The following is a 25,546-nucleotide window of genomic DNA, read 5'->3' as shown; positions in this document are numbered from 1 at the left end:
TTTTCCTCAGTTTTTGAGAACCAAGGTATCAATCCAGTAGGAGGCTACACGCGAATCCCTCGTACCTGCACAAAACAAATAAATCATCGCAACCAACGCGAATAGGGGTTGTCAATGAGAGAATATCATGTGCAAACCAAAGTTATGATGGAACCCAATGAAAACCACTTGGAAACTATATTTTGAAGTTTCAAAAAAATATCAAAATAATATATTATGTTAAGAAAGTGATACTCCATTAGCATGTAAAATTCCAATTTCAAACTCTAATTCAAAACAAAATTTGGTAATAAATATTGCCAAACAGTAAAGGCCACTATTCATTGCTGAATTTGTTTTTTTATACCTAGTAAATGACTTTGTACTTGAACTTGACATTTCACGTGCTAATAGAACACCGCCATCTTAATGTACTGTATTTTTTATAGAATGTTGGATGCTGTTGAGCGTGGTTTCCATTAAGTTTTCACTGTAACTTGGTTTCCACCTGATATTCTCTCGGTATAAAAAACTAAACATTTGAGCGCTGCAAGTAACTTTGCAAACAAAAACCTTGCACGAACTATGACTCGAAAAAAAACTTACACGAACCACTCCATCCACTTTTTGATGAACAATTATTAAGACTAACTTGGTGCAGATTACTATGGAGATAAAAATAACTGTGGAGATGCGATGTCGTGCAGTAAAGTATCATAATCAGTACAATGCTAGCTCCATGGATCCCTTAAGATTATCCTCAGTGTCGCACCAAAACAAAAATATTATTAGCAACCCAGCGCATGTTTCTTGACTCTCTGAACTTTGCTGACGCGAACATGAATAGGAACTACATAGAAACCACCTCTTCCAACACGAACTAGGCCTCAACTACATGGTTTCACTGGTAATTAGGATTGGACAAACTCAACTCAAAACTCTGAGTTATCTCATGGAATTGATTAACTGAGTGGGTCAAAAGACACCGGATACGAGTGCATGCGCACATAAAGAAGGAAGGAAGAAAATTTTGAGGACCTTGAAGATCTGGAGCAAATAAATTCTCGTCTCCTTAGCTTTTTATTGGGAACGGCAACTGAGGATGGTGAATCATCTTTCCCATATTTCTTTACCCTTTCAATTTGACCATCAGTAAAAGCAAGAGCTTTGCCTTGGGAGTACCAATGTAGTCATTGTGGAACCTTGGCAGGGCTGTCGGTGGTAGTCTAGTGAAGCCACTGAAGTTTTGACGCAAAGAAGACCCAAATTTGGCTATGTTTCCTGAGGTGAATGAACACATTGAGAAGATGTTTGAATTCAACATTTAATGTTCTATTTTCGAGTATACTGTCTCAATTTGCCTTCAAAATCAGAAGGACATTTTCTACGATAAAATATTATTTATTCGGAGGGTGGAATAATGATGGAACTAAAGGAATGAAAAGTTGCTCGGTTCGTTCAACAACGACCGGAGTAAGGTGCCTAGTGCAAGCCAGACAAAAGAAATCAGAACACTGCAAAACTTTGTTCATCTTAAGAAAAATAACAATTGCAGTAGGCTAGAATGCCCCAATTATCTCTACAGACATGGGAGGGAGGAGAGACATATAGAGGAGAAAGCACACCTGCACCAAACATTTCTCTTTTTTGCCCACGCTCCTGTCTCTATATATTAGCTCGAGCAACAAGAGCTTCGCCTTTGGAAGCGCCAGTAGCATAGGGCGTACGAACGGGACTGGTTGTGTTATTTTTCTTTGAGCCCTCCTCCATCCGTGGTATAGGGTGGGACATTGTGGTGCAAACTGTTTTCACTTGTCTATCTCGCCAGGGTGGAGGGTCGATCCGAGCAGTGGGGAGCTTGCACTGGTTTCCTCAAAAACTGAAGAGGGACCTTAGCCGTTCCCAACGCCGGCGGTGTGTGCATAACCAGGGATGCACAACCGCTTGCAGATCTTGGACTCATTGCTAAATTGCCAGGGATGCACAACCGCTTGCAGATCTTGGACTCCTTGCTAAATTGCCGATACCTCTCAGACCTAAATTGCCGATACCCTCTACCATGACATTAAGAGTACGCGATGAATGGATAATTGAATAACACTAGAGAAGCCAGACCAACCATATATACTAACATGATATACGTTCTGTCATGTTAAACATCCTCATTGTCTTTAGAGGAGGAACGCCTGTTTGTACCTGCAGCCTGTTGCAGCTACATGTTGCCTTGGCAAGGCTGGTTTTTAGTAGTACTTGTACGCCTGTTTGCTGCTGTTGTTTGTGGCTGCAGCTTCTAGGGGCCCTGGCGAGGCAGACTAAGATGTTATTGCTGCTCCTGACCCGTGTCGCCGTTCCTCCTAGTTGTTGTTGCTCTGCTGCGAACATCGTTGTATACCTGGTTTCCAAATGACAGACCGCAACCACAACCTCACGATCCTGAACTAGAATGTTCGAGGCCTGAATTGTCCTGACCGCCGCACTACCGTTCATGAGACCATAGCCTCTACCCCTTGTCACATCGTTTGCCTTCAGGAGTCCAAGATGGATTCGGTTGATGCTTTCACTGCAGCACATATTAGTGGCCACAGGCTTAAGAGCTTCGCCCAGCGTCCGGCTGACGGTACGCGTGGTGGCATCCTCCTGCTTTGGGACGATGATGTGGTGCAGCTGTCCAGCATCCAATTCCGGTCCTTCACCCTTTCAGCAACGGTTACTCTGTACCCCCAAAGCCCAGCTCCCACCTCCTTCAAGCTGACCACTGTCTATGGGCCGACCCGAAGTAACCTCAAGGACGCCTTCTTTGCTGAGCTTATCGCCGAAAAACCACCTCTGGGCACCATGTGGTTGGTCACGGGGGACTTCAATCAAATTTACCGGGCGAGAGATAAGAACCGTACAAATGTTGATCGGAGCCGCATTGTCAGATTTTGAAACGCTCTCAACTCCTATGAGCTTAAAGAGATTCATCTCCAGAATAGGAGATTCACTTGGAGTAATAGGCAGAGGGAGCCCACATTGAGCAAGCTCGATAGCTTCTTTTGCAATGAAGATTGGGACTTGGAGTTCGGCTCCCACATACTGCATGCCTTGTCGTCCTCCCTCTCTGACCACTGCCCTCTTCTGCTTGCAAATGCGAATGGGCCAAAGCGCTCTAAATGCTTCCGCTTTGAAAATTTCTGGATCAAGATGCCAGGCTTCTTGACAACTGTCCAAGACGCATGGAATGAAGGACACAACCATGTCGAGCCGTACCATATCCTGCATCACAAACTCAAAAAAACTAGTGTCAGACTGAAGGCATGGAGCAAGTCCCTCTTCTCCAACATGAAGATTCAAGTGCATATGGCCTTGGAGGTCATCCTTCGCCTCGACATCGCGCAAGAGTCAAGGTCTCTGAGCCCGCAGGAGATTAATCTTAGGAAGAGGCTAAAGAGGAGGGTGGTTGGCTTGGCGGTGCTTGAAAAAGCTCGGAAGCGGCAGACCTCTAGAATAACAAGCATTAAAAAGGGGGACGCAAACACTAAATATTTTCACCTCCGAATCAACCGTCGGCGAAGGAAAAATTTCATTCACCGCCTCAAGCACAATGCGGGGTGGGTAACCGACCACAAACAAAAGAAGGATATTATCCACAGTCACTTCTCCTCCGTCATCAAGAAGGGACCCAGAAGGAATAAGGACTTTAATTGGGAGTGTATCCCCACTCCAGATTGTGATCTTAGTGACCTTGGGGCTCCGTTCACCATGGATGAGGCTAGAAAGGCCGTCTTTGATTCGCCATGCGATAAGGCGCCGGGGCCGGATGGGTTCACGGGTGCATTCTTCAAGGCGTGTTGGGATGTTATCAAGGTCGATGTCGTGGCTGCTATCAACCACTTCTCCAATCTTCATGCCAACAATTTACATTGGCTAAATTCAGCCAACATCGCATTAATCCCCAAGAAAGATGGCGCTGAGGATATTTCCGACTTTAGACCGATAAGTCCAATTCATGTCATGGCTAAGCTCTTTGCTAAGATGATGGCAACGCGCCTTTCCATCCACATGAACGACCTCGTGTCGCCGGCTCAAAGTGCTTTTATCAAGAAGCAAAGCATTCACGACAACTTCATCTATGTCCGCAACCTTGCCCGAAGGCTACATCGAAGCAAGACATCTATGTTGCTTTTCAAACTTGATATCAAGAAGGCCTTTGATTCCGTGAGATGGGACTACTTAATGGATCTTCTTCAGCACCTTGGCTTCCCCGCACGCTTCAGGGACTGGGTCTCGGTGCTCCTCACCTCGGCTACCTCGAGAGTGTTGCTCAACGGCACGGTCGGAGACCCTATTAGGCATGGGAAGGGATTGCGGCAAGGAGACCCGATGCATCCACTTCTTTTTGTGCTTGCCATCGATCCCCTGCACCACATTCTCAACAAGGCCACGACCCAAGGCAAACTACATCCCATCAGAAGAAATACTGCAACTCTTCGTGCCTCCCTCTATGCGGATGATGCAGCCGTTTTTGTGAAGCCCACGAAGGAGGACGTATCCTGCTTTGCCTCCATCTTAGGCGACTTTGGTGAGGTCACGGGTCTAGTCACCAATTGCAGCAAGAGTCTGGTGGCTCCAATTGGATGTGCTGGCCTTGACCTTCCTGAAATCCTGCAGCTCTTCCCTCGCCAACCTCACGAGTTTCCCAATGACTTACTTGGGATTGCCACTGTCGGTGAAGAGACTTAAGACAGTTCATTTCTTGCCTCTGGAGGACAAAGTTGCGCGCAGGCTCGCCCCTTGGATTGGCCTCCTCATGGCCGCACTTGGGAGGGTTGTTCTGGTCAAGGCGGTTCTCACCGCCATAGCTATCTACAGCATTACTCCGCTGATCCTGCCAGCGGAGGTGATGAAGCGTATTGATGCCTTACGACGTGCATTCCTTTGGGCCGGTTGCGACAAAGTCACTGGTGGCAAGTGTAAAATCAATTGGGACAGAGTTTGCAGTCCTAAAGCTATGGGTGGCCTGGGCATCCTAAGCCTGGACAAATTTGCCACTGCCCTCCGCTTGAGGTGGCTTTGGAACGAGTGGGCGGAGCAGCCAAAGCCGTGGGTTGGGTTAGGCAACCCTTGCACCGAGGCTGACAGGGTCCTTTTCGCGGCAGCAACGAGGGTCGTGGTTGGAAACGGAGATAAGGCTTCCTTCTGGACGTCCCCCTGGCTTGATGGTCTCAGGCCGATGGACATCACCCCTAAAATCTTTGAGATCTCCAAAAAGAAAGATTCCTCTGTCAGGAAGGCCCTCACTGATGATCTATGGATTTCGCAAGTTGACATGGCAAATGGCATTACCGTCGGGCACATATAGGAGTTTACCATCCTTTGGGAGAAGTTGGACGGGATAATCTTAGATCAAGCCACGAATGACACGATCATTTGAAAACTTACAGAGCGCGGTAGCTACTCCACTTCATCGGCCTATTCGCTACAGTTCGAGGGACGCACCTCCACACCACTTCTAAAGACCGTTTGGAAAGTCTGGGCTACGCCAAAATGCAAGTTCTTTGCTTGGTTGATCATTCACAACAGAGTATGGACGGCAGATAGATTACAACGGAGAGGGTGGCCAAACTGCGGTTTGTGTCCCCTTTGTAGCCAAGTCCAGGAGTCTGCAGCGCATCTCCTCTTCCAATGCCGATTCTCGGTTGTAGTTTGGAATGCGGTTAAGGCGAGGACCAGACTGAGCAATATTGTCACAGCAGACTGGGCGGCTATGCAAAGTGTCAGGCATTGGTGGACTGAGATGGTGCTTACGCGCTCGTCTAACGAAAAAGGGATGGCCTCCCTCCTCATGCTTATCTCTTGGGAACTTTGGAAGGAGAGGAATGCTAGGGTCTTCCGGAACGTCTCCGCGCCTTTGATGATCCTCGTGGAAAAAATCATGGATGAGGCGGCCCTGTGGGCTTTGGCGGGTGCCAAAGGGCTTGATGTAATTTTACACCGTGAGTAGTTGATTTATCTTGGCCATTGTATGGCTGTTGTCCTCGGACCCTGTTACAACTCTCTCTTAATTAACGAAATGGCAAATCTTTTGCCTTGTTTCAAATGATATACGTTCTCCATAGAAAACTAGGCAGGCCAACATAGTACACCCACCAAAACCAAATGTTATACTGATGGAGGAAGCAGCACAAAGAGAATCCAATGTGAATTGATACAGAAAAAAAAAGAGTTCACCCTCATAACTAATTAAAGTTCTAGCAGTGACACACAACATTTGATAAAAAAAAACCTGCAAAAGAAAAATACTTATGCTGACACACTTAACTTTTAGTAAACAGCTTTTAATCCCAACTCGGTAAACTTTACCTTTTAGGTACAAACGGAGATGCAATGTTGAAGTGTAAAGTAGCGTCATGAATGGAATCCCCATTGCAACACACCTCAACATGTCACGTATTGGAAGAAGAATACAATGATGTGAAGTACAAACAACTAAGGGTTGGCAAATCAAACAATACTGTTGATATATACTGTTATCCTGGCAGAAAAGATAGGCCAAATTATGCAACAAAAGCATGCTATATTGGGTGTGCATCAATACAAACAACATGATGTATAATTGAGAAAGCAGCTCAGATAGTACGTGAGATGATGCAAACAAATCTTTCAACCTCAGACTTTCCACTGAGCAGCTCAGTGGAGCTCCTGACATATTTCCTTGTGTGTTACCAAAACAGGGAAATTTCATATGAACACCTGGCATTCCTTGACTCTCCGGACTTCTCTTATTCGAACATGAACAAGTACAACTAGATGAAACAAACATGTTCCACTCAACCGAGGCTTGAACTATGTGGTTTCTTTAACAAACTAGGATATGATAGGAAATAATTCAGAGCTGGGGGATATATATCTCTCGGAATTGATTGACCAACTGGGATGGAAGAATATTGAACACATGAGCAAGCAGGTAAGTGAAGTGTGAAGATTTGATCACCCAACAAATGCAGAGTTTTGCAAGGGAAGTGGCAAAGATCAGCCATGGAATCAACGAGCTTTTTACTTACATGGAATCAAAGAAATTTTGGTTACACATGGAAAACGAGTCACTGACATTTTGACACCATCCTACCAAAGAGTAAGACATGAATAATCGCAGGTAACTGAAAGGAGGAGTGACCGAGGAAGCAAATGCGCAAGCATTGCTCAATTAATTTATTGAACTGGGTGCCAAGTGCAAGCCAGCAATAAAATCAGCATGCTACAAAATTTTGTTCATCTTAACAACTACAGAAAAGGATCTATGAATCCGAAATCTAGAAGGTACATGGTCGGTTTTATCTCTCGTTTCACATCACTTGAGAAATCAAGAAACAAATCTATCGCTAATTAACAGAACTTCCAGTGTTCAAATTCAAGGAAGTATGGCATGCCTGTAATATTATTGTTTCTTGCTGATGTTGGGCTTCACCGAGCAGGAGTTTTCGCCAACTGAGTAGGGAGGCTCTAACCAGTAGAGAACATGATCCTCTCCATGGCGTACTCACAGGTTAGGAGGTCCAAATTTGACTGAATTTACAAAGCTGATAAACAACAGGTGCTATTTCTGAATCTGTTGCCTGGAGACCAAACACATGGCATGGGAAGCGCCTATTGCAACCGAGATGACACGAGGAGGGCTTGGATCCTCATCACAGTCAGCAAGAAAATTAACTTTAACAGGTAATGGTTGCACTTCTGGAAGATCGGGAACGCCTAGCTGGCAGTCTCTTGCATTTCCCCATATGTACAGGTCACCTTTCTCTGGCCACACAAAGAAAGTAAATTCAGGTAAGCTACTCATAGTGTGAAATTTTAGTTGCTTGCATTTAGCTGACATGCAATGTGATGTGCTGAAATACTTGTACAGAAGTAGTAGAACTAGAAGAAGGCAACATAACTAAGCTAGTTAAAACAAGAATGTTCAGAGAGACATCTTATAAAACGAATAAGAGGCTCTTACAGTGGCAATATATCTGGGTTTCGTGTATCAAAATAAATGGACTAACTGAAGTTTAGCTACAACAATGGCATTTCTTCTTCATTACTCGAAATTAATTAAAGTGTGTGCTACAAAACTAGTAAGTAAATCTTAGAAATCCTTTCTTTTCATCAGCAATACATGCAATTAAATTTGTATGCAACGCCTGTTTCTTGCATAATTACAACAGCAACAAAATACTGATTATCTGCCTGACTGGTTAACTTTAAGAATTTTCTCTCTCATATCTCAATTACTCCCTCCGTTCCAAAATAGATGACCCAACTTTATACTAAAATTAGTACAAAGTTGGGTCATCTATTTTGGAACGGAGGGAGTACATGCCAGTCTTATAAACTATACACGAGTCCCCAGTATTTTCTTGGACTTACTAAATTAGTAACACTTTCACTCCCCAAATGGTTTTCAACGTAGACAGTTTTATTCTCAGTTACTCAATGTCATGTGGTGGTGATGCATTTTTAGCATTTCCTATGAATCTTCAGCACAGACAATGTGTGCTACGATTTACTAGTAAAGAAATGGCAAATGGAAGGTAGGTGAGACTAAGAACATGTCAAGAGCTCCCTGCACAGGAACAACCACCATGAATGACTATCTTTAAGATGAAAAAGAGAAACAGCATTCACCTGATATAGCAGCAGAAGTTGATCCCCCACAGGCTATGTAGACAATTCGCTCCTCAGACAGAGCTTTAATGGCAAGTGGAACTCTATGGTTTTGAATGGTTGGATGCCCTAGTTGGCCATGTCCACCATGTCCCCATGAGAGAACTTCACCTTCATCTGAATATAGTTAACAAGGTAAGATATGTCACATACTTGTATGCTGCACCAACCAGTACATTGTTCTGTGCTTGCTATAACAGCAGCCTGAAAGTAATACAACTAAGTATATATCTCTAGGAATACAGTGGCGTTACACTGATTGCTTGCTGTAAGATCCAACAGAATTTGATTCATGATCAAATGTGGTCTTATGATTGAAGATCATTGTTGCAGTCAAAACAAGCAGTAGACGTAATTAACCTACTTGCTGAGACAAAGGCAAATGTATATTCCTTTATTACTCCTGTCTGAATGTTTTATTTTTCAGAACTTAGATTGCAAATTCTATTATTTTTCAAGTAATATGTCATCAAATTTTGATAGGAGATCACAAAAGTTGCCTTCCATTAGTTCAGAGAAAACACCTGAATTTCCAACAAGTAAAACATACCAGTCAAGGCTAAAGAATGGTATCCACCGCATGCTACTTGGATTACATGGACATTTTTCAGGCTAGGGACAATTTGTGGCCTCCAGTCACTGGAATTGCTTCCTCTGCCCAGTTCGAAGTTTGAGTTTGCTGAAGATCATAGACAAGTTGTAGAAACTCAGTAAATCCATATTAGATGAGATGCATTTCAAATTAAATTAGTACATAAGTCCCTTACGACGGAACCTGGAAAGCCAGAATGAAGAGATGTTATCTTTGCCATATACTTCCTAAATATAAGACGTTGGGGCAGTTTAATTTAAACTGCCCCAGCGTCTTATATTTAGGAATGGAGGTAGTACTAAGCAAGATCATTGAGATTAAGGAAGCTTAAGAGCATTTCAGAAAACTATCATAACCCATCTAAGTGTAACTTATGCCCAATGGATGAAATAAAAGGTCTGGGCAAGTAGTTGGAGGAAAAATGTTGTGTTGCCACAACATTTCACATTAGCGGGAACCTTGTAAACTCATAATTGCAGCTTAATATGAACTGCATGGTGTTGCATTTCACATTAGCAGCAAGTTAAGTATACAACTTTTTCCCTAGTTTCTGAAGAAGAGCATCAGTGCAGAATAAATTAAATATATGATGTTTACTACTTCCTCCGTTCCATAATGTAGTGCCTATAGATTTTTTGAAAAGTCAAATCTCACAAACTTTGACCAAGTTTGTGAAGAAAAATATTTACATCTAGAGTATGAAACATATATCACTAGATTCATCATAAGATGTAGTTTCACATTATATATTTTTGCTATTGTAGATATAAATATTTTTCTCTACAAACTTGGTCAAAGTTTGCAAAGTTTGACTTTTCAGAAAATCTATAGGCACTACATTACGGAACGGAGGGAGTAGTTAATAAATTAATACACAGTGACATCCTCACCTCCCCAACTCCATAGCTGCCCATCCGAGGTCAGCGCAAGGGTGAAGAAGCCACCACAAGCAACCGCAGCAACTGGAACAGGCAGCACGCTCACCTTGGAAGGAACACTGAGAGAGCCAGCTTCACCTGGACCACCCCCACTTCCAAGCCCCAACCTTCCATCACCTTCATCACGACCCCAAGTGTATAGGTCACCTGTTACAAGCCGTCAAAATGCAAGGATCAGAGTTGCGGGTGTTTTGACAATCACAAGGCCAATATTTCAACATGACAATAACAAAAGTTTTATTTATTTGTGTTCACTTTCTCATACTATTCATTTGCACAAGGCAGCAAGCGATGACAAAAAATAGTGTATTTCTGTATTGAGCTTGGATAAGAAGTTACAAACAACCTGATTCTGTGATCGCCGCAGTATGCGCTCCGCTCGTGGCAATGTGCACAATCTTCCCTTCCCAAGGGCCCTTCACTTTCCTCGGCAACAGCTCTCTATGGTAAACGTAGTGCCCCAGAGCTCCAAATCCACCATAACCCCTGCAGGCTACTAGAGTAAACTGAGTGATGCAGCAGCCAGCCACAACCATCAACCATCAACCAAAATGCAGCACATTATTCTTCTCACGGTTCATCCGGCATCTGATCGTCAGTGAAATTTTCAGAATGAGAGAGCAATGTGGGAGTGCCGTGTCCTCACCAGGTGAGGACGTCGCCGGAGGCGGTGAGGGCGGCGGAGTGGATGCCGCCGAGCGCGAGGACGCGGAGGCCGGCGAGGTTGGGGTTCGCGCGGGGCACGAAGGCGGAGGCCTCGTCGCCGAGCCCGAGGCGGCCGCCGTCGCCCTTGCCCCACACCCAGGCGGCGCCGTCCACGAGGAGCGCGGAGTGGAAGAGCCCGCAGGAGATCCCCACCTCCACGCCGCCGGCCGCCTCCGTCCCCGCGGCGGGGGGAAGCCGCCCGGGCGTGGGCGGGAGGACCGGGGACGGGACGGGGAGGAGGAGCCGCGCGACCGGCGCCGGGTAGAGGCGGCGCTCCTCCTTGCCGCCGCCCAGCTGGCCCGACGCGCCGCGGCCCCACGAGAGCAGCGACACGGGGTGGTCGCCGCCCGAGTAGAGCGTCGGCGCGGCGCCGCTCGAGGTCGCCGAGGCGGAGTAGCAGCGCCGGTGGAGAGGCAGCAGGCGGCGCAACATCGCCGGCGGCGGCGGCTGGGTTCGGCTGTCAACCGAGGGAAGGAAGGAAGCAACTAGTAGTAGTAGGAGCACAGAAGCTGGCCCGTTAGCAGTTTCCTGCCCGTTAAGCGCCCAGCCCAACCCAACAACTCTCCGTCCTACCGGCACGGAAGGAGGAGGAGGGGGAGAAAGGAGGCATCTTGGGGGCGGGCGATGGCGAGCAAGGCGACGGCGGCGACGTCGTGGCGGTGGCGGCTGCTGCTGCTGCTGCTGGTGGCGGTGGCGGCGCTGTGCTGGATCCCGCCGGCGATCGCGATGGCGGCGGCGGCGTCGACGGCCAAGAAGGGGGCGCGGAGGTCGCTGCTGGGGTTCGTGGAGGCGCAGGGCAACTCCTCCTACCGGTGCAGCCCCTCCGGCCCCTGCATCCCCTGCCAGTACTCCGAGAAGGTCAGCCCTGCCGCCCCTCCCCTCCCCTCTCCCTCCTTCCAGCCGGTTCTCCACGGGGATTACCCACCCTGACCATATGAAGAGAAAACAAAATGGATCTTGGGAGGATGCAACATGATTGATTATGCTGGGGCTGGATTTGGGGATTGTGTGCTCATTGATTCCGTTGGTTTAGATGTACGTAGATCCTAGCCAGGCGATCCGAGTTATTGGGTTGGGGTGTGTGCTGAGACAAGGTTGGGATCTTGGAACAGAAGAACAGTCGAGCCCTTTTTGCTCTGAAGTTATCAGAAAGGTCACAATTTAGTCCGTTGTGAGCAACGTAGGCATTTTGAGTCAGGATTTACCGTCCGAACCAGAACCTCTAGTGCCCACATCAATTTGTTAGTTTATGTTCCAGTTTGACAGTTTCGCAAACTTGTGGTGTTGTTAGTTTTTTTTAAAAAAGGAAGCAAACTCTGCTGCCTACGAATTATCTGAATCCGTTATACTCTGTGTTCCAGCCATGTTTGGTTGGCATGAAGAGCTTCCAGATAATTATCATAAAGGCTGCATGAGCTAAAATATAGAAGTGTGTTTTGGAGAAGGAGGGCATTTTGTCGGGTCGGGGGGAATGCAGATCTTTTGTGCCATGTTGGGAAAATTCTAGTTTTATGTTTTAAGTTGCCAAAGCGGTTTCTCTGCCTCCCATCTTTATGTTGTGGATCAGCAAATGACCTTGAAGTCTGCTATCTTTGTGCTATACGGAGTAGAAGCCAAAGCTTCCTACTGGAATTGGAAACTGACCCTTCTATAGCTACAAGCAATGGCTCTGTTCCTATCTTCATCTTATACTAGTGTGTGTACTGTCTAGATTCTTAACATTCATAGAATTGTATTTCCATTTGAATTAGCAATTCGTTTCCATAATTGCCCAAATTTATCTGCCTCTGGTCTTTGTTTGACTAAATAATTTGAGACAGAGTACCTGGCTAGTTCATTGGTCTGAATCCTCATTACCAAACTCCTAGTTTCTGTCCACTCAATTGATTGACTCGGATTATGTACCTGAGAAGTGGTCAGACAGTTATATCGAACTTAGCTTCTCTTGGATTTGTAGCTGCTCTCATTATTGAGTTTGATTAATTGTTAGTTTGATGATTGCATAACAGTACCGTTTTCCTGGGCCATGGTTTATTCGGCATAAGGTGAGGTTTCCACTTTCCATGGTGATTGTGTGCTGCTTACTTGGAGATTTTTCTAGAAAATAGCTTCCGCAGTTACAGAGTATTCCATCACCAGCAGACTTGTTGACTATGAGCTGCTGCCCCTTTTGTATTTGCCTGACAAACTTAATGTAATCGAACACTTGATAAATGTCCAGCTTGGGTGCAAAACATTCAGTTACCGCTGTGCAAGTACTACACTATCAAATACTGAAATGACATGTGCTATCTTTGTGCTATAAAAGCCAAAAGTTCCTACTGGGATTGGAAAATGACCATTCTATAGCTAGAAATACTGAATCTGTTCCTTCCATAATCTTATAGTAGTGTGCGGATCGTCTCTAAACATTAATAGTGTATTACGTTTCTATCTATATTAGTGACTCCTTTCTGTAATTTCCCAAAATTGTCAGCCTTTTGTTGTTGTTTGACTGATGACAAGGAATTGGTCTTCCATCTCGAGACAGAGTACATGAAAGAACTATGTTCGCTCATAAATTACGCATTGTCCTTACTCTTTACTTGTCAGAATCCGCACCTCTTAACTCCTTCTAGCATAGTAGTTCTGTCCTCACAATTGATCGACTCCTTATTTGAACATTTCTTGGTCAGACGGTTATATTGAACTTAGCTTTGGACTTGCAGATGCTGGATAATATTCAGTTGAATTAATTGTTAACTTGATGATCACATAACACTGCTGTACCATTTTTCTGGACCATGGTTTATACAGCATCTGATGATCACATAGCTTGACTAGATTTTTTCTAGAAGATAGCTTTTCTGCAATCACAGAGAATTCCGTTACCAATAGCCATGTTGACTATGACCTGCTGCCCCTTTTATATTTGCTTGGCAAACTTAAGTCTGGGTGCAAAACTTCAAATTACCATTTGTGCAAACACTGCACTACCAAATACTTTTTTTTTCGCGAATACGCAAGCTGCGTATCTTTGTATTGATAGGAGAAGAGTACAAGCATGGGATTACATCGCTAACAAGGCCATGTGCGCGGTAGGCATGGTGTACAAGCGAAGGAGCACAACAGATGGGGGTATGCTCAGCCCCGCGATCAGAAACTAGAGACTACGCGCCGGGGATAATGTTTTGCAGTCCGGTGGCGCCCGCCTTGGCCCATAGTCGTGCCTCGTCCTTGATGGTGTCAGAGGTGAAGGTGATCGATGGTGTCGCTCCGTCAAAGATGCAGGATTACGTTGCTTCCAAATCCACCAAGCTGTGAGGATGATGAGGGAGGATATACCCTTGCGCATGGAAGCGGGCGCGATGTCGAGGGAGGATTGCCACCACACTTGGAATGGCGTGTCGGGGGCAGGGAGGCTGATGGGCACACGTGCCCAGCCGAGGGTCTCGTGCCAAATTTGGCGAGAGAAGGAGCAACCGGCAAGAAGGTGGTGCATGGTCTCATCGTCCTGGTCACACAATACGCAAGCGTCGTCGTGGGGCAATCCGCGGCGAGCCAGGCGCTCCGCGGTCCAGCATCGGTTTTGCATGGCCAGCCAAAGGAAGAACTTGACGCGGAGCGGGGCCCAAGGTCGCCAGGTGAGCCGCCAGAAAGGGTCTTCACAAGCGCCGAAGAATAGGGCCTTGTAGCAAGAGCTTGCCGTGTATGTAGCAGATGAGGTCCAACGCCAGCGTAGCGTGTCCGGCTCATTGGAGAGAGTAGTGTGACGCACCAAGCGCCAAAGCTGAATGTACTGCACCATGGCCGCCGGCCCAAGTGCACCGCGGATATCCTGTACCCAAGAGCGCTGGTGTAGACCCTCACGCACGCAGCGTTGCTTCCAAAGGCGCCTTGGGACGAGAGCGAGAACGAGAGGGGCAATCTCGGCCATAGAGCTGCCGGAGATCCAGTGGTCGGTCCAAAATCTGCAAGAGTCTCCCGCTCCAAGCTGCCAGGTCGTGGAGGCCCTGAAAATTGCACTCGCGTCCGCGTCGTGGGGGACGTGAAGGTGGCTCCATGGGCGAGTAGCATCGGTGCGTTGCAACCATAGCCAACGAACACGGAGAGAGATGCCCGTACGCTGTATGTCCCGGATACCGAGACCACCGAGGAAGATAGGCCGGCATACACGCTGCCAGTTGACGAGGCACTGGCCACCGTTGGCCTTATCCGATCCTGCCCATAAGAATCCACGGATGATCCGGTTCACCTTCTTGATGGCGGTGCTGTTGAAGGCGATGGCCATGAGGAAGTGCGTGGGGATGGCACTGAGGACGTGGCGCACAAGGGATAGACGGTCTCCCTTGGATAGCATGGATGCCCGCCATGTGGAGAGCTTGCGCCCAAGCTTGTCGATGATCGATTGCAAGCTCGTCAAAGAGGCCTTGCGGATAGAGAGGGGCAGCCCGAGGTAGGTGATGGGAAAGTGAGTGACGGGGCACTGCATCTCCGCGGCTATAGTGGCCATGTGGTCATCGGTGAAATGGCATGATTATTATATATTGGTTTTAAAGCTTACTAACATGCCATTTTATTTCTTTATTTTTATAGAATGATGAGAAGTACTGTTGCAGTGAAACTGGCTACCGTTTGCCTTTGAAATGTGTACAAGTACAAAATGGTACAAAAGAAGAGAACAAAACAAAGGATAGAAAGATGTTGGCCGAGACATCCACGCCAACTGGCCCAAAACATTATGTTACTTACAGGAGTTGCGTACCGTTGGAGGATGAAGAGAAACTATCTATTCTTGGTTTCGAGGTAATAATATCATTAAAACCTTTTTTTGTTCTTACTAGTATAAAGTTGCATGATGTGTCAGCCTGCCATCAATTTCTAATATCATGTTGCATTTGGTTCTTACTTACAAAAATTGCATGATGTTTTCTTGTTTCCTATACCATAATCTTTGGATAAAAAGTCTTAAACTGTAAAAAATGTTGCAAAGAATCTTTTGTAACCTTCTCTTCAAAAGTGGGGAATTATCTCAGATGTAGGCAAGAGTCGATACATAGATTTTGTTTTCAGTTTGTGGCAATGGGTGTCTGGGCCATGAAATTTGTACTGATATGCAGTGCGAATCCCAATTACTTTTGAAGATTGAAACTTCCAGTTCTCCAGTTAAAACTTGAAGGCTGCTTATCTACCCTTAGGAAATTGAACCATATGTTCTGCTTGTCGAACAAGTTACATGATTGTCACTAATCGACTAGTCACAGTCACATCACATTTGTTGACAACACGATTTCTTCGGAGTTCTTGTTGATTGACGTCTTGACGTTGTCCGAGGCGAGTTTTGCGTCGTTTTTGTCTGTGACTCTGAATCCCAAAGCAATGTCCTTTTCAGGTCCTCATGGCTGGAATGTTGCTTGTAAGTGGGCCGTTCGTGTATTACCGGAAACGGCAAGCAAGTCTAATGCAAGGGGTTTCAAGAATTCCGACAAACGCTCCTAGGTTTTAGCACGGACCAGTTAATGTGATTCGACAGATCGCTCATGATGATCCGTCATGCCATTTTGGGTTTGCTGATTTCCCCTGTGCCATTGTAATGTATCTATCGACACATGTACCTACAGAGGAAGCTTCTGTCAGGACTAGAAAACCACAGTGGCTAGCCTTCTTACATTGTGCCTTGGGTTGAATTCTTGAACCAAATCTCTTGTATCATACTACTATGTAACAGATTGTGCCTTTTTCTTTATCACAGCACCGGAATTTCCCTGATTGGTTGAATTCTTGAAATTTTCATGCTATTAACAAATCTCTTGATTATCAGTTGAAGTCTTGAATTTTCTTCATCACACCTATTATTTTTCTTTTACCAAATCTCTTGCTGTCTACTGGCATCAACAATCTATTGGCACTAACATCCTGAGAAAAAACTCTTACCAATGGGCACAAACATATATTGGGATTTTTATTTAGAAGAACAGCCATTGGCCTACTAAATGAACCGATAATCTGGCACTCGCAAGAGACAACGGCACTGCATAAGTAATCTGGCACTCATAAATGATGAGAAGTCTACGGAGCGACCTAGTGAAACAGACTTTGAAGTTGATATTCAAAGAATTCTTGCTATCCCTTTATCTTCTTCAGGCATGCAAGACTTTGTTGCTTGGAACCTGACTCGTACAACCACTTTCTCTATGGGCTCAGCATATTATGCTGAATGGGAAGGACAGTATGGCCAAAGGTTAAACATAGGTCACCAAGCAATTGATATTAAACCTCATCCAATTTGGGGACTCAATGTGCCGGCAAAGGTTAAATTTTTTCTTTCGAGAGCTATGCATAATACTATTCCTTGCCGGGTTACCCTGGCAAACCGCCATATCAAAGTGAGTGGACAATGCCCGGTGTGTGGGATTGGAGCCGAAGACATTAAGCACCTCCTATTCAAGTGTACCCGAGGAAAGCATGTTTGGAAAGCTCTGGATATTCACTATCTAATTGAGAAAGCATGTCTTGTACATCGTCATGGACAGGCAGTTTTGGAGGAGTTGTTGTACTCCAGCACTGATTACTCATTAATTTTGGGACAAACTCTGTCACGAGAGCTTGTTGCGGTGGCCAGTTGGTATTTATGGTGGGAAAGGAGGCAAAATTACTCGTGATATTCATGTGCAGTCCTCTGAAAAATCCACAATGGCAATCTGAGGGTTGCGCTCAAATTTTAGGTCTGTTGTGGTTCCTAATGCAAGAGAGAGAAAGGAGATTTGGACTCCACCAATGGGTGATTGCGTTAAGATAAACGTGGATACCTCATTCGATCTAGATTATTTGAGGGGAACTACTAGCGCTGTCATTCAAGATAAAAAAAGGGAAGTTTATCGCTGCGAGTAATGTACAGTTGGATTTGGTTTAAGATGTTCTTTCTGTTGAAGGTTTGGCTCTCAAGAATGGATTGCTCTTAGCAAAATCGATAGGTTGTAATAGAGTTGTCCTGAGCTCAGACAACCTAAAATTAATAGAAGTTATGAAGAATGAGAGGCAACCTACGGGTATTGCTGCAGCAATCTTCCATGATTGTTTTTCTATGGGGCATGATTTTGTTAGGGTTAAATACAAGCATGCCATTAGGGAAACAAATTATGTAGCTCATGAACTTGCCCAGTTGGCAAAGTTCCAAGCCTGTAGGGTGTGGCTTGTTGATCCTCCCCCCTCTATTGTACCTCTTATGGTGAACGATGTAACATTATTTTCCAATGAATAAAGAGGTTATTTTGAGGTAAAAAAAAAGTCTACCGAGTGCGGCTGCGAGGTGCCAGTGGTGACTCTCGCGTGGCTCATCACGTTGCATGCGAATATGGATGACCTTAGGCTACTCATAGTGGGGAGTATCATGCGTATGATACTAATGTATCATACTAGTATACTACCTTCATAGTGCATAATATCATAGAGTAGTATCATTGATTGTTTTAATTATTAACATGCATGACACAAAGTAGCATATCATTTATTATGATCCGGTATCTACCTATGTTACTCCAACCTTTTTTTTTTAATTCTCTGCCACATCAACATGTTTGCTATTTTCGAGTGCATGATACCGGCTAAGTTACCACCAATATGGCCTTAGCTAGCTGTAAACATTATATATAGACTATTCCTTTGGTTCGGCATTCCACGTGACCCAATTGTCATTCCTGTAAACATTATTACCGATCAATAAATCCTAACTATAGTTGCCAAAAAAACTTGTAAAAATATCATGCACAAGTCACATGCTAGCACGTGCCATCAATACAATTTTTCTTGCTTGTCCATGTGTGTGTCAATATATGACGTGGGCTTTCAAGTCAAGCCTATTTTTTTTTTGGAAAGGAGGATTACCCCCGCTTCTGCATCTCATGATGCACACAACCATTTTATTAAATATAATGCAAGATCGCAAACCAAGTCTCAAACAATCCTCAAACAAAAGCTTAAAGAAAGTTGCCATAACCGACGAAAATAGGGTAAGATGACTATACACCTATCCTATTGTTGGACCGCCATCCAAACTGATTGTAAGTCAAGCCCACTTGAACCAAAGATAATATTAGCACAAGTCCATCCAAACCGCATGGACTGCACAAGTCACGTACTAGTTTGTTCCATCAATACATTTTTTCTTGCTTGTGCATGCAAATAACATTGCTTTAATTATATTTATTATTTGCTCGCCACACACACATATATGTGCCTGATAAAATGTGACAAAATCCCATCAAACAAAGGAATGGAGGGATTTGGAACTTACCGGCGAAGGCAGCAGCTCCCCATGCCTACGCCTGGTAGGCCTACAGGGCAGCCCCCTGCTTGGATGTTGAGGACGTATATGGTTTGGTAGGCCATCATGAGCCAAAAGCGCTCCTCACTCATCATCTTCATCTGCAAGAGTGAAGAGGGTGTGACATCCCTCTCGGTGTTCTACTCCTCTAGCCACCGACATCTTTCCTTGAGCATGAAGCAGAGGAAGGCGAGTGGCACGCTCATGAGCTGAGCGAGGAGCACGTGTAACAAGGGCAGAGGCAGAGCTATGTACATTGTGTGTGCGTGTGTGTGTGGGGGGGGGGGGGGGGGGGGGCTCCTTGGATCAATTTATGAAGGAAATTTGTTGAGGAGTGCTTAGATTAATTTTTTAGCATTTGGAACCCCAAACGCCATGGAGGTGCAGAGGAGCCTTGGGTGTGAGGTGTGCATGGGCTGGGACGATAATTTTTGGTTTATATTCTAAAACTAATAGAATATATAAAGTTTGTGACAAAATAACTTACAGAAAGAAAAAAAACTTTTGAACTGAATTTACTGTGCCGAGATCTTTTAACAAAAATGTTAAGCATGAACTATATATGTCATCTTTAAGCGTCCAACACATAGATCGTTCACGATCACAGATAAATTAACGCAAAACATTTAGCTTGCGATTAACATGCATGACCTAGTTCCCAAGGAAAACACACATGTATTACTTGTTTCTATAATGCCAATGATCACAAGAAGAAGTATTCCTTCAAATACTACCATATATTGTTCCAACACATGTGGTTTAGATTCTGGAGCCACTGGAATTTAGTTCACCATGTACATGATGACCAACGCCGAATATCTTGAACAACCAACGATCCTAGCAAAGCACAAACACTTTTCGCCACACTCCCAACTAGCATGCTACCAAACAAAACCACTAAACAACCATTATCTATATGGTAGCACCTGACTATAGAATCGTCCTAATAAGATGGAGCATAAAACAATCTTGGAACACCACAAGTCTCGAAAGGAAAACGAGAGTAATGTTCACCGATAAGCCTTGCTACAAACGGCACATGATAACTCGTGAGTGGATCTGGCAATGCAGGCAGGGGGGCAATGGCAGGAATGACTCCTCCACATGGTTGTCTTCAAGATATGCCCTTGCCATAATCCATGTCTCTTCGAGTAGGAGTAGAGAATGTCAATGACGATGGCAGAGTAGGGGGGGGGGGGGGGGGAGGAGTGAGGGCTAAATATATATACATAGGCCAAAACTACTTCCAATACTTACAAACTACAGGCGGTTTGAAAAATGCAATCGCCTCCAATTTTTACTACACGCGGTTTCAAATTTGTAACCGTCCGGACAACAGCAAAAATCGGCTTTGCTGAATATTACAAACGGCTTTGTAACTTGGGGACATAATCGCCTTCGTGGCCTGCTGCTAATGCCCTTTTTCTACTAGTGAGAGAGAACTCATGATTCAAATCAGACGACTACGGGGATTCATGCTCTAATGGATAATTATGTCACGTTTCATGTCTTAATGCTATTGTGAAAATGGGTGGGGCGAGGGAGGCCTCCTGTTGGTTTTCTAAAACTTAATGTTGATTCTTCCTTTTATCACGACCTGCTTAGGGGATGGATGGTGCATTCCTGAGGGATGATAAGGCTAAACTCATTGATGGTATTTGAGAATTGATTGATGTGCGGATGGTAGAAATTTTGCAAAAGGCGTGTTGCAAACATCTCGTTATTAACTATGATAATCCGGAGGTTATTGAGACCATGAAGAATGGAGGACATTTTGCGATAGCGGCAATGGTTATTTTTTATGATTGCTATTATATTTCTTGTGAATATCCTCTCGCTAGCTTTAACATTGTAATAGGAAAGCAAATAAGGTTGCTCATGAGCTTGGTAGGTTATGTAGAGTTTCTCCAACTAAGGATTGGTTCAAGGAGCCTCTGAGTGAAATTGTACCGCTCCTCATAAACAATGTAACTGTTATTTGAATGAATAAAGTCTTGTGTTCTTTTAAAGAAAAGGAAAGTTAATCATATGTTCTGCTTGTCAAACAAGTTACATGATTGTTACTAATCACGTCACATTTGCTGATAACATGATTTCTTCTCAGTTTTCATTGATTGGCGTCTTGACTGTTATCGAGGGCGAGTTCTACTTGCTTCAATTTTTCAGCGACTCTGCATCCCAAAGATAGGTCCTTTGCATTTCCTCATGGCTGGAATGTTGCTGGTAAGTGAGCCGTTCATGTATGACCAGAAAAGGCAAGCAAGTTTAATGCATGGGGTTTTAGGAATCCTGACGAACCCTCCTAGGATTTAGTGCGGACTAGTTATTAGGCGTCGTTCGGTTACTAGGGGATCAATCCCCTAGAGGAACAGATCCACACGTGGATTGGGTTGACCCCCTCCTATCACCAAATCCCTGTCACTAGATTCCCCCTGTTGAGCTAAACCAAATGAGCCTTTGGGCCTCGTCGGGGAACGATTCCACGTCCGGCTTAATACACATGGATCGGGATGAAAACCTGTCTAATACGTACATGTGGATCAAACTCAAACCAAACAAGGCCTTACCGGAATTCGACTGGTCGCTCGTGATGATTCGTCATGCCATTTTCGGTTTTGGTCTTTCCCCCTGTTGCATTGCAATGTAGTATCTCTACAATCTATTGACGGAGGAAGTTTCTGACAAGAGTAGAAAACCACCGTGGCTGAACTTGTTACATTGGGCCTTGGGTTGAAATTCTTGAACCAAATCTCTTGTATCATACTACTATGCAACAAATTGTGCCTTTTCTCTATCAAACCAACAGGATTTCCTTGTCCGAGAAAGAACGGGTTGGGACTCCTCATTGCGAAAGTCAGGTTCTCATTGGCCGGTACTGGGTAGAGAATGTATGTACCTTAGCCTTTAGATTCCATTTTGTTCGGATCATCACAGCAGTAAAAGCTCTTCAAGTCCCATGTAAAATGGTTTTCAGCTGAAACTTAAGCCATCTACTGGCATCCTGAGAAAGAACTCTGACCAATGGGCACTAACATACATTGGGATTACTGTTTAGAACAACAAGCAAGGGCCTACTGAATGAACTGATATTCTGGCACTTGTAAGCGACAACGGCACTACACAGGTAATCTCGGGGCCTAAGATGCAAACATCGATAAAAAACACGAAATAGAGTCGGATATAATAGCATATCATCAGCAACCTTGAGCTCTACAACGTGGCGCATCAGTTAGTTCATCTCCAGATCACAACCACCAGCCCAGCCTCACATAATAAGAAGGCATACACATGCATAATAAGCTTATGAAACTAAAATGCAGAGAGCTCCACAGCCACCCTTCTGAACATCAAGCTACGTATACTCCCTCCCTAATTACTACAAAAATATCGTTATATACGCTATTCGACAAGCATCCGTCCACCGCATCTCGGTCATACTATAAGTATCCCAAGGACTGACGAGCAGAAATATAGTTGGACAAACAGCCCGGCCGGTTCTTGCTCCACAGAGGCACAGACTACGCTCTTTGCACTCTATAGACCGCTATCATGAGGCTAAAGAGGCAGGACGGCGCAATCGCGAACCAGCTCAGGAAAGCCATGGTGGTGGCGGCCATGAAGCTCGGTCAGTGGTTCTCAGAGCACAGCATCAGGTCGTCGCTGATGAGAATGGTGACGCCCACCGATGCACTCGCTGCAGCACAAGTGGCTGCTCCCATGGCCTGCAGACCAGACGTCGAGGGTCAAAACCAGGTGTCTTTAGAGAAAGAGAAATGCACATGATCGTCAAATGATCCTTTTCTTGTAAAACATTTTTAGTGTAAGAGTCCACAAGGAATGACAGATGGCTGTTTGTTCTGAGGTGCCTGACAAAATATGTGACTTACCCAGCCCCCAATGGAAATTAGGGTGGTAGCTCGAGGAGTCCGGAAGGAGCGCTTGAGAAGGAGTGCGTAGACATCCATGGCGGCCAGAGTGAGGCTCGACAGGCATTGCAAGGTTGCTGCTGCTACCAGGAGGCTGCTCAAAAAGAACAACAGTGCGTTCATCTATGGGTGAACTATAGGAGGAAATCAATCCCAGGTTGTAAAATCAATTTATAGTTTTTTTCGTTGAAATGGCAGGATTCCTACATTCATTAAAAAGAAAAGAATTGCTCACTTAATTAGGGAAAACCAAGCGAAAACTAGAGTGCCCAGTTAATAATGAAAAACGGGGCGAAAAACCATCATATGACCGATGAGTGGCACACAAACGGTATCCCACTCACACCACTCCAAAGAGGGTCTCCCCGAGACACTCACACGCGTCATCGTGACCACTCCTCCCCTAGAGGCGTCATTGTCATCCATAAACCCCGAGCAAACGGCTTCGACTTCGCCGTAGGCGATCTTCAACTCAACCCATAGGGTAGAAACCGAGTGAAGCTATACGAAGATCCGTTCCAGGACTCAGCCAGACCCGACCATACTACACAACTCTGACTCCGACGAAGAACTGCAAAGGAGAACTAGGCACAACTGATGTCGCAGAACGAACCACTTGGTGCTCCTTATTATAAGCCGTCGGGCCCTGCCACTCCAGCTTGGACTAAGCAACAACAAACCAGCTGAGGCAATCCCACGGACTCACTATGTGACGAGTTGAGTTTCTCGGTTAATTAGTAGCTATAGCAAATCATCCGGCTATGTGCATGTCAATATGTGAACCGCGCCTTACCAAGTCAAGCCCACTTGAACAAGAGATAATATCAGCACAAGTGTGTGTGTATATATCAGCCCACTTGTAAAAAATCGTGCAGAAGTCACGTGCTAGGCCGTGCCATCAATACAGTTTTTCCTTGTGCGTGCAAATAACATTGCTTTATATTTATTATTTGCTCAACACGCACACATATATGTGGCTGATAAAATCTCGTCAAACAGAGGAATGGAGGGATTCCGAACTTCCCGGCGAAGGCAACAACTCCCCGTGCCTGGTAGGCCGCGACATGAGCCTGCATGACATGCTCCCTCTGCAGCGTCAGCAGGGCAGCCCCCTGTTGGGCATGAAGCTGCATAATGTGGCCCTATCGCTTAGCCATCCTCTCCTCCAAGTGCCTTTAGCGGTCCTTCAGGTTGAAGCAGATGAACCCCAGAGGCACGTTGACCGCTTGGGTGATGAGCCTGCTGGGTCGGCTTCTTTCCTTTAACATGAAGCCGAGCAAGGCGAGCGGCATTGGGGGGGGGGGGGGGGGGGGGGGGGGGGGGGGGGGGGGGGGGGCTCCCGGGGGCCACCGCCTTGGGTCAATTTGTGAAGGATTTTTTTAAGGAGGGCTTAGATGAAAAAGGTTAGCATTTGAACCCTTAAACGCCAAGGAGGTGCTGAGAAACCTCAGGTGTGAGGTGTGCATGTGCTCGGCCTCTTTTGAGCTTGTCAGTGGTGCGGCTAAGCACTACTTGGTGCATTTGTGCGTGAAAACGGAATAAGAGGACCGGGTGAGCCTCGGGTGTGAGTTTGTGCAAAGGTGGTGCTAGTGAGCTCACCCTAGAGTCACTCGAGGGGAAACTCTTGTGGGAGGAGAAAGACTTAGAGGGAGATGAGCCTATTTTGGAGGAGGGAAATGAATGCAAGCTATGCTTAGCAGTCGCGGTGCCAGGTTAGAAGTCTGTGATGTCATTTCAAATCTGTGATGTCAAATACATGTGTTTTCATCAACTTTATAAAAAAATTACATGATTTCTACTTGTGTACAAAGGATCTGCCAAAACATGTGTGATCAATTGACCACACTCCTCTCAACGTGGCTTCCCCACTGAGGCTTAGGAGCTCATGATGAGGCGCCTTAAATAGGCCAACAGGACTTGTTCATGCCATCAAAACATGAATGCCGTCGACATAGAGCTGTAGATGGGACGCCATAGAGTGGTGGTGGTAACCTAGGTAGGGGACGATCACTTGTAGTGGGCTGGGGCGAAGGCTACAGCTATTGCTTGTTGGGCTAGTACATGATCTCTCTCGTTTAGTACTTATTATTCTTCTATTTCACTCTCAGAAAATGAATAGGTGGTGGATGACGAGGGCGTTGGCAGCTGCAAGGTGGGGAGTTGGCCTGCCAGCGCCGGTGGAACGGATGTTTGCGTGTGAATGCGCTGCGACTGCCACAGAGGAGGAGGATGTATCGGAAGAAGAGGAGTGAGGTGTGCACCACATAGAAATAGCTGACACGCGGGAATGTCAAACTGTGTTGCGTTGTTGTATTAGGGCATCTCCAGCCGCGTCCCTAGAAAGGCCTCCCCAGGCATTTTTTTTTGTGTCGGCGCCGAAAAATCGGCCTACTCGCGCCCCAGGAGCCCGATTTTTGCC

At 45.5% G+C, this 25,546-nt stretch overlaps 2 protein-coding genes across 2 annotated transcripts; one reads left to right on the top strand and one right to left on the bottom strand.

Annotated features, from left to right (window-relative positions):
- Positions 1-7,131: 7,131 nt before the first annotated feature.
- On the bottom strand, positions 7,132-11,451 carry LOC123104826 (RCC1 domain-containing protein RUG3, mitochondrial). Its single transcript, XM_044526734.1, has 6 exons — positions 10,841-11,451; positions 10,541-10,680; positions 10,147-10,341; positions 9,215-9,343; positions 8,626-8,781; positions 7,132-7,758 (listed from the first exon to the last, which is right to left on the bottom strand). The coding sequence occupies exons 1-6, from the start codon at positions 11,329-11,331 to the stop codon at positions 7,556-7,558; spliced, it is 1,314 nt and encodes a 437-aa protein (XP_044382669.1). The 5' UTR covers positions 11,332-11,451; the 3' UTR covers positions 7,132-7,555.
- Positions 11,452-11,483: 32 nt separating this feature from the next.
- LOC123104827 (uncharacterized) lies at positions 11,484-16,647 on the top strand. The gene is made up of 3 exons (XM_044526735.1): positions 11,484-11,757; positions 15,475-15,684; positions 16,271-16,647. Exons 1-3 carry the CDS (start codon positions 11,524-11,526, stop codon positions 16,382-16,384), a joined length of 558 nt encoding a protein of 185 aa, XP_044382670.1. The 5' UTR covers positions 11,484-11,523; the 3' UTR covers positions 16,385-16,647.
- Positions 16,648-25,546: the final 8,899 nt, after the last annotated feature.

Source organism: Triticum aestivum, chromosome 5A (assembly GCF_018294505.1).
Source record: "Triticum aestivum cultivar Chinese Spring chromosome 5A, IWGSC CS RefSeq v2.1, whole genome shotgun sequence".
In the NCBI taxonomy this organism is placed as follows: domain Eukaryota; kingdom Viridiplantae; phylum Streptophyta; class Magnoliopsida; order Poales; family Poaceae; genus Triticum; species Triticum aestivum.
This window is presented reverse-complemented; position numbering and strand designations above follow the sequence as displayed.

Coding starts and splice junctions, on each gene's coding strand:
- LOC123104827 (XM_044526735.1), top strand. CDS start 11,524: ATGGCGAGCAAGGCGACGGCGGCGACGTCGTGGCGGTGGCGGCTGCTG. Junction 11,758..15,474: donor CCTGCCAGTACTCCGAGAAG/GTCAGCCCTGCC, acceptor TTATTTTTATAG/AATGATGAGAAGTACTGTTG. Junction 15,685..16,270: donor TATCTATTCTTGGTTTCGAG/GTAATAATATCA, acceptor TGTCCTTTTCAG/GTCCTCATGGCTGGAATGTT.
- LOC123104826 (XM_044526734.1), bottom strand. CDS start 11,331: ATGTTGCGCCGCCTGCTGCCTCTCCACCGGCGCTGCTACTCCGCCTCG. Junction 10,342..10,540: donor TGCGGCGATCACAGAATCAG/GTTGTTTGTAAC, acceptor GGCTTGTAACAG/GTGACCTATACACTTGGGGT. Junction 7,759..8,625: donor AACTTCTGCTGCTATATCAG/GTGAATGCTGTT, acceptor TTGTGTGGCCAG/AGAAAGGTGACCTGTACATA.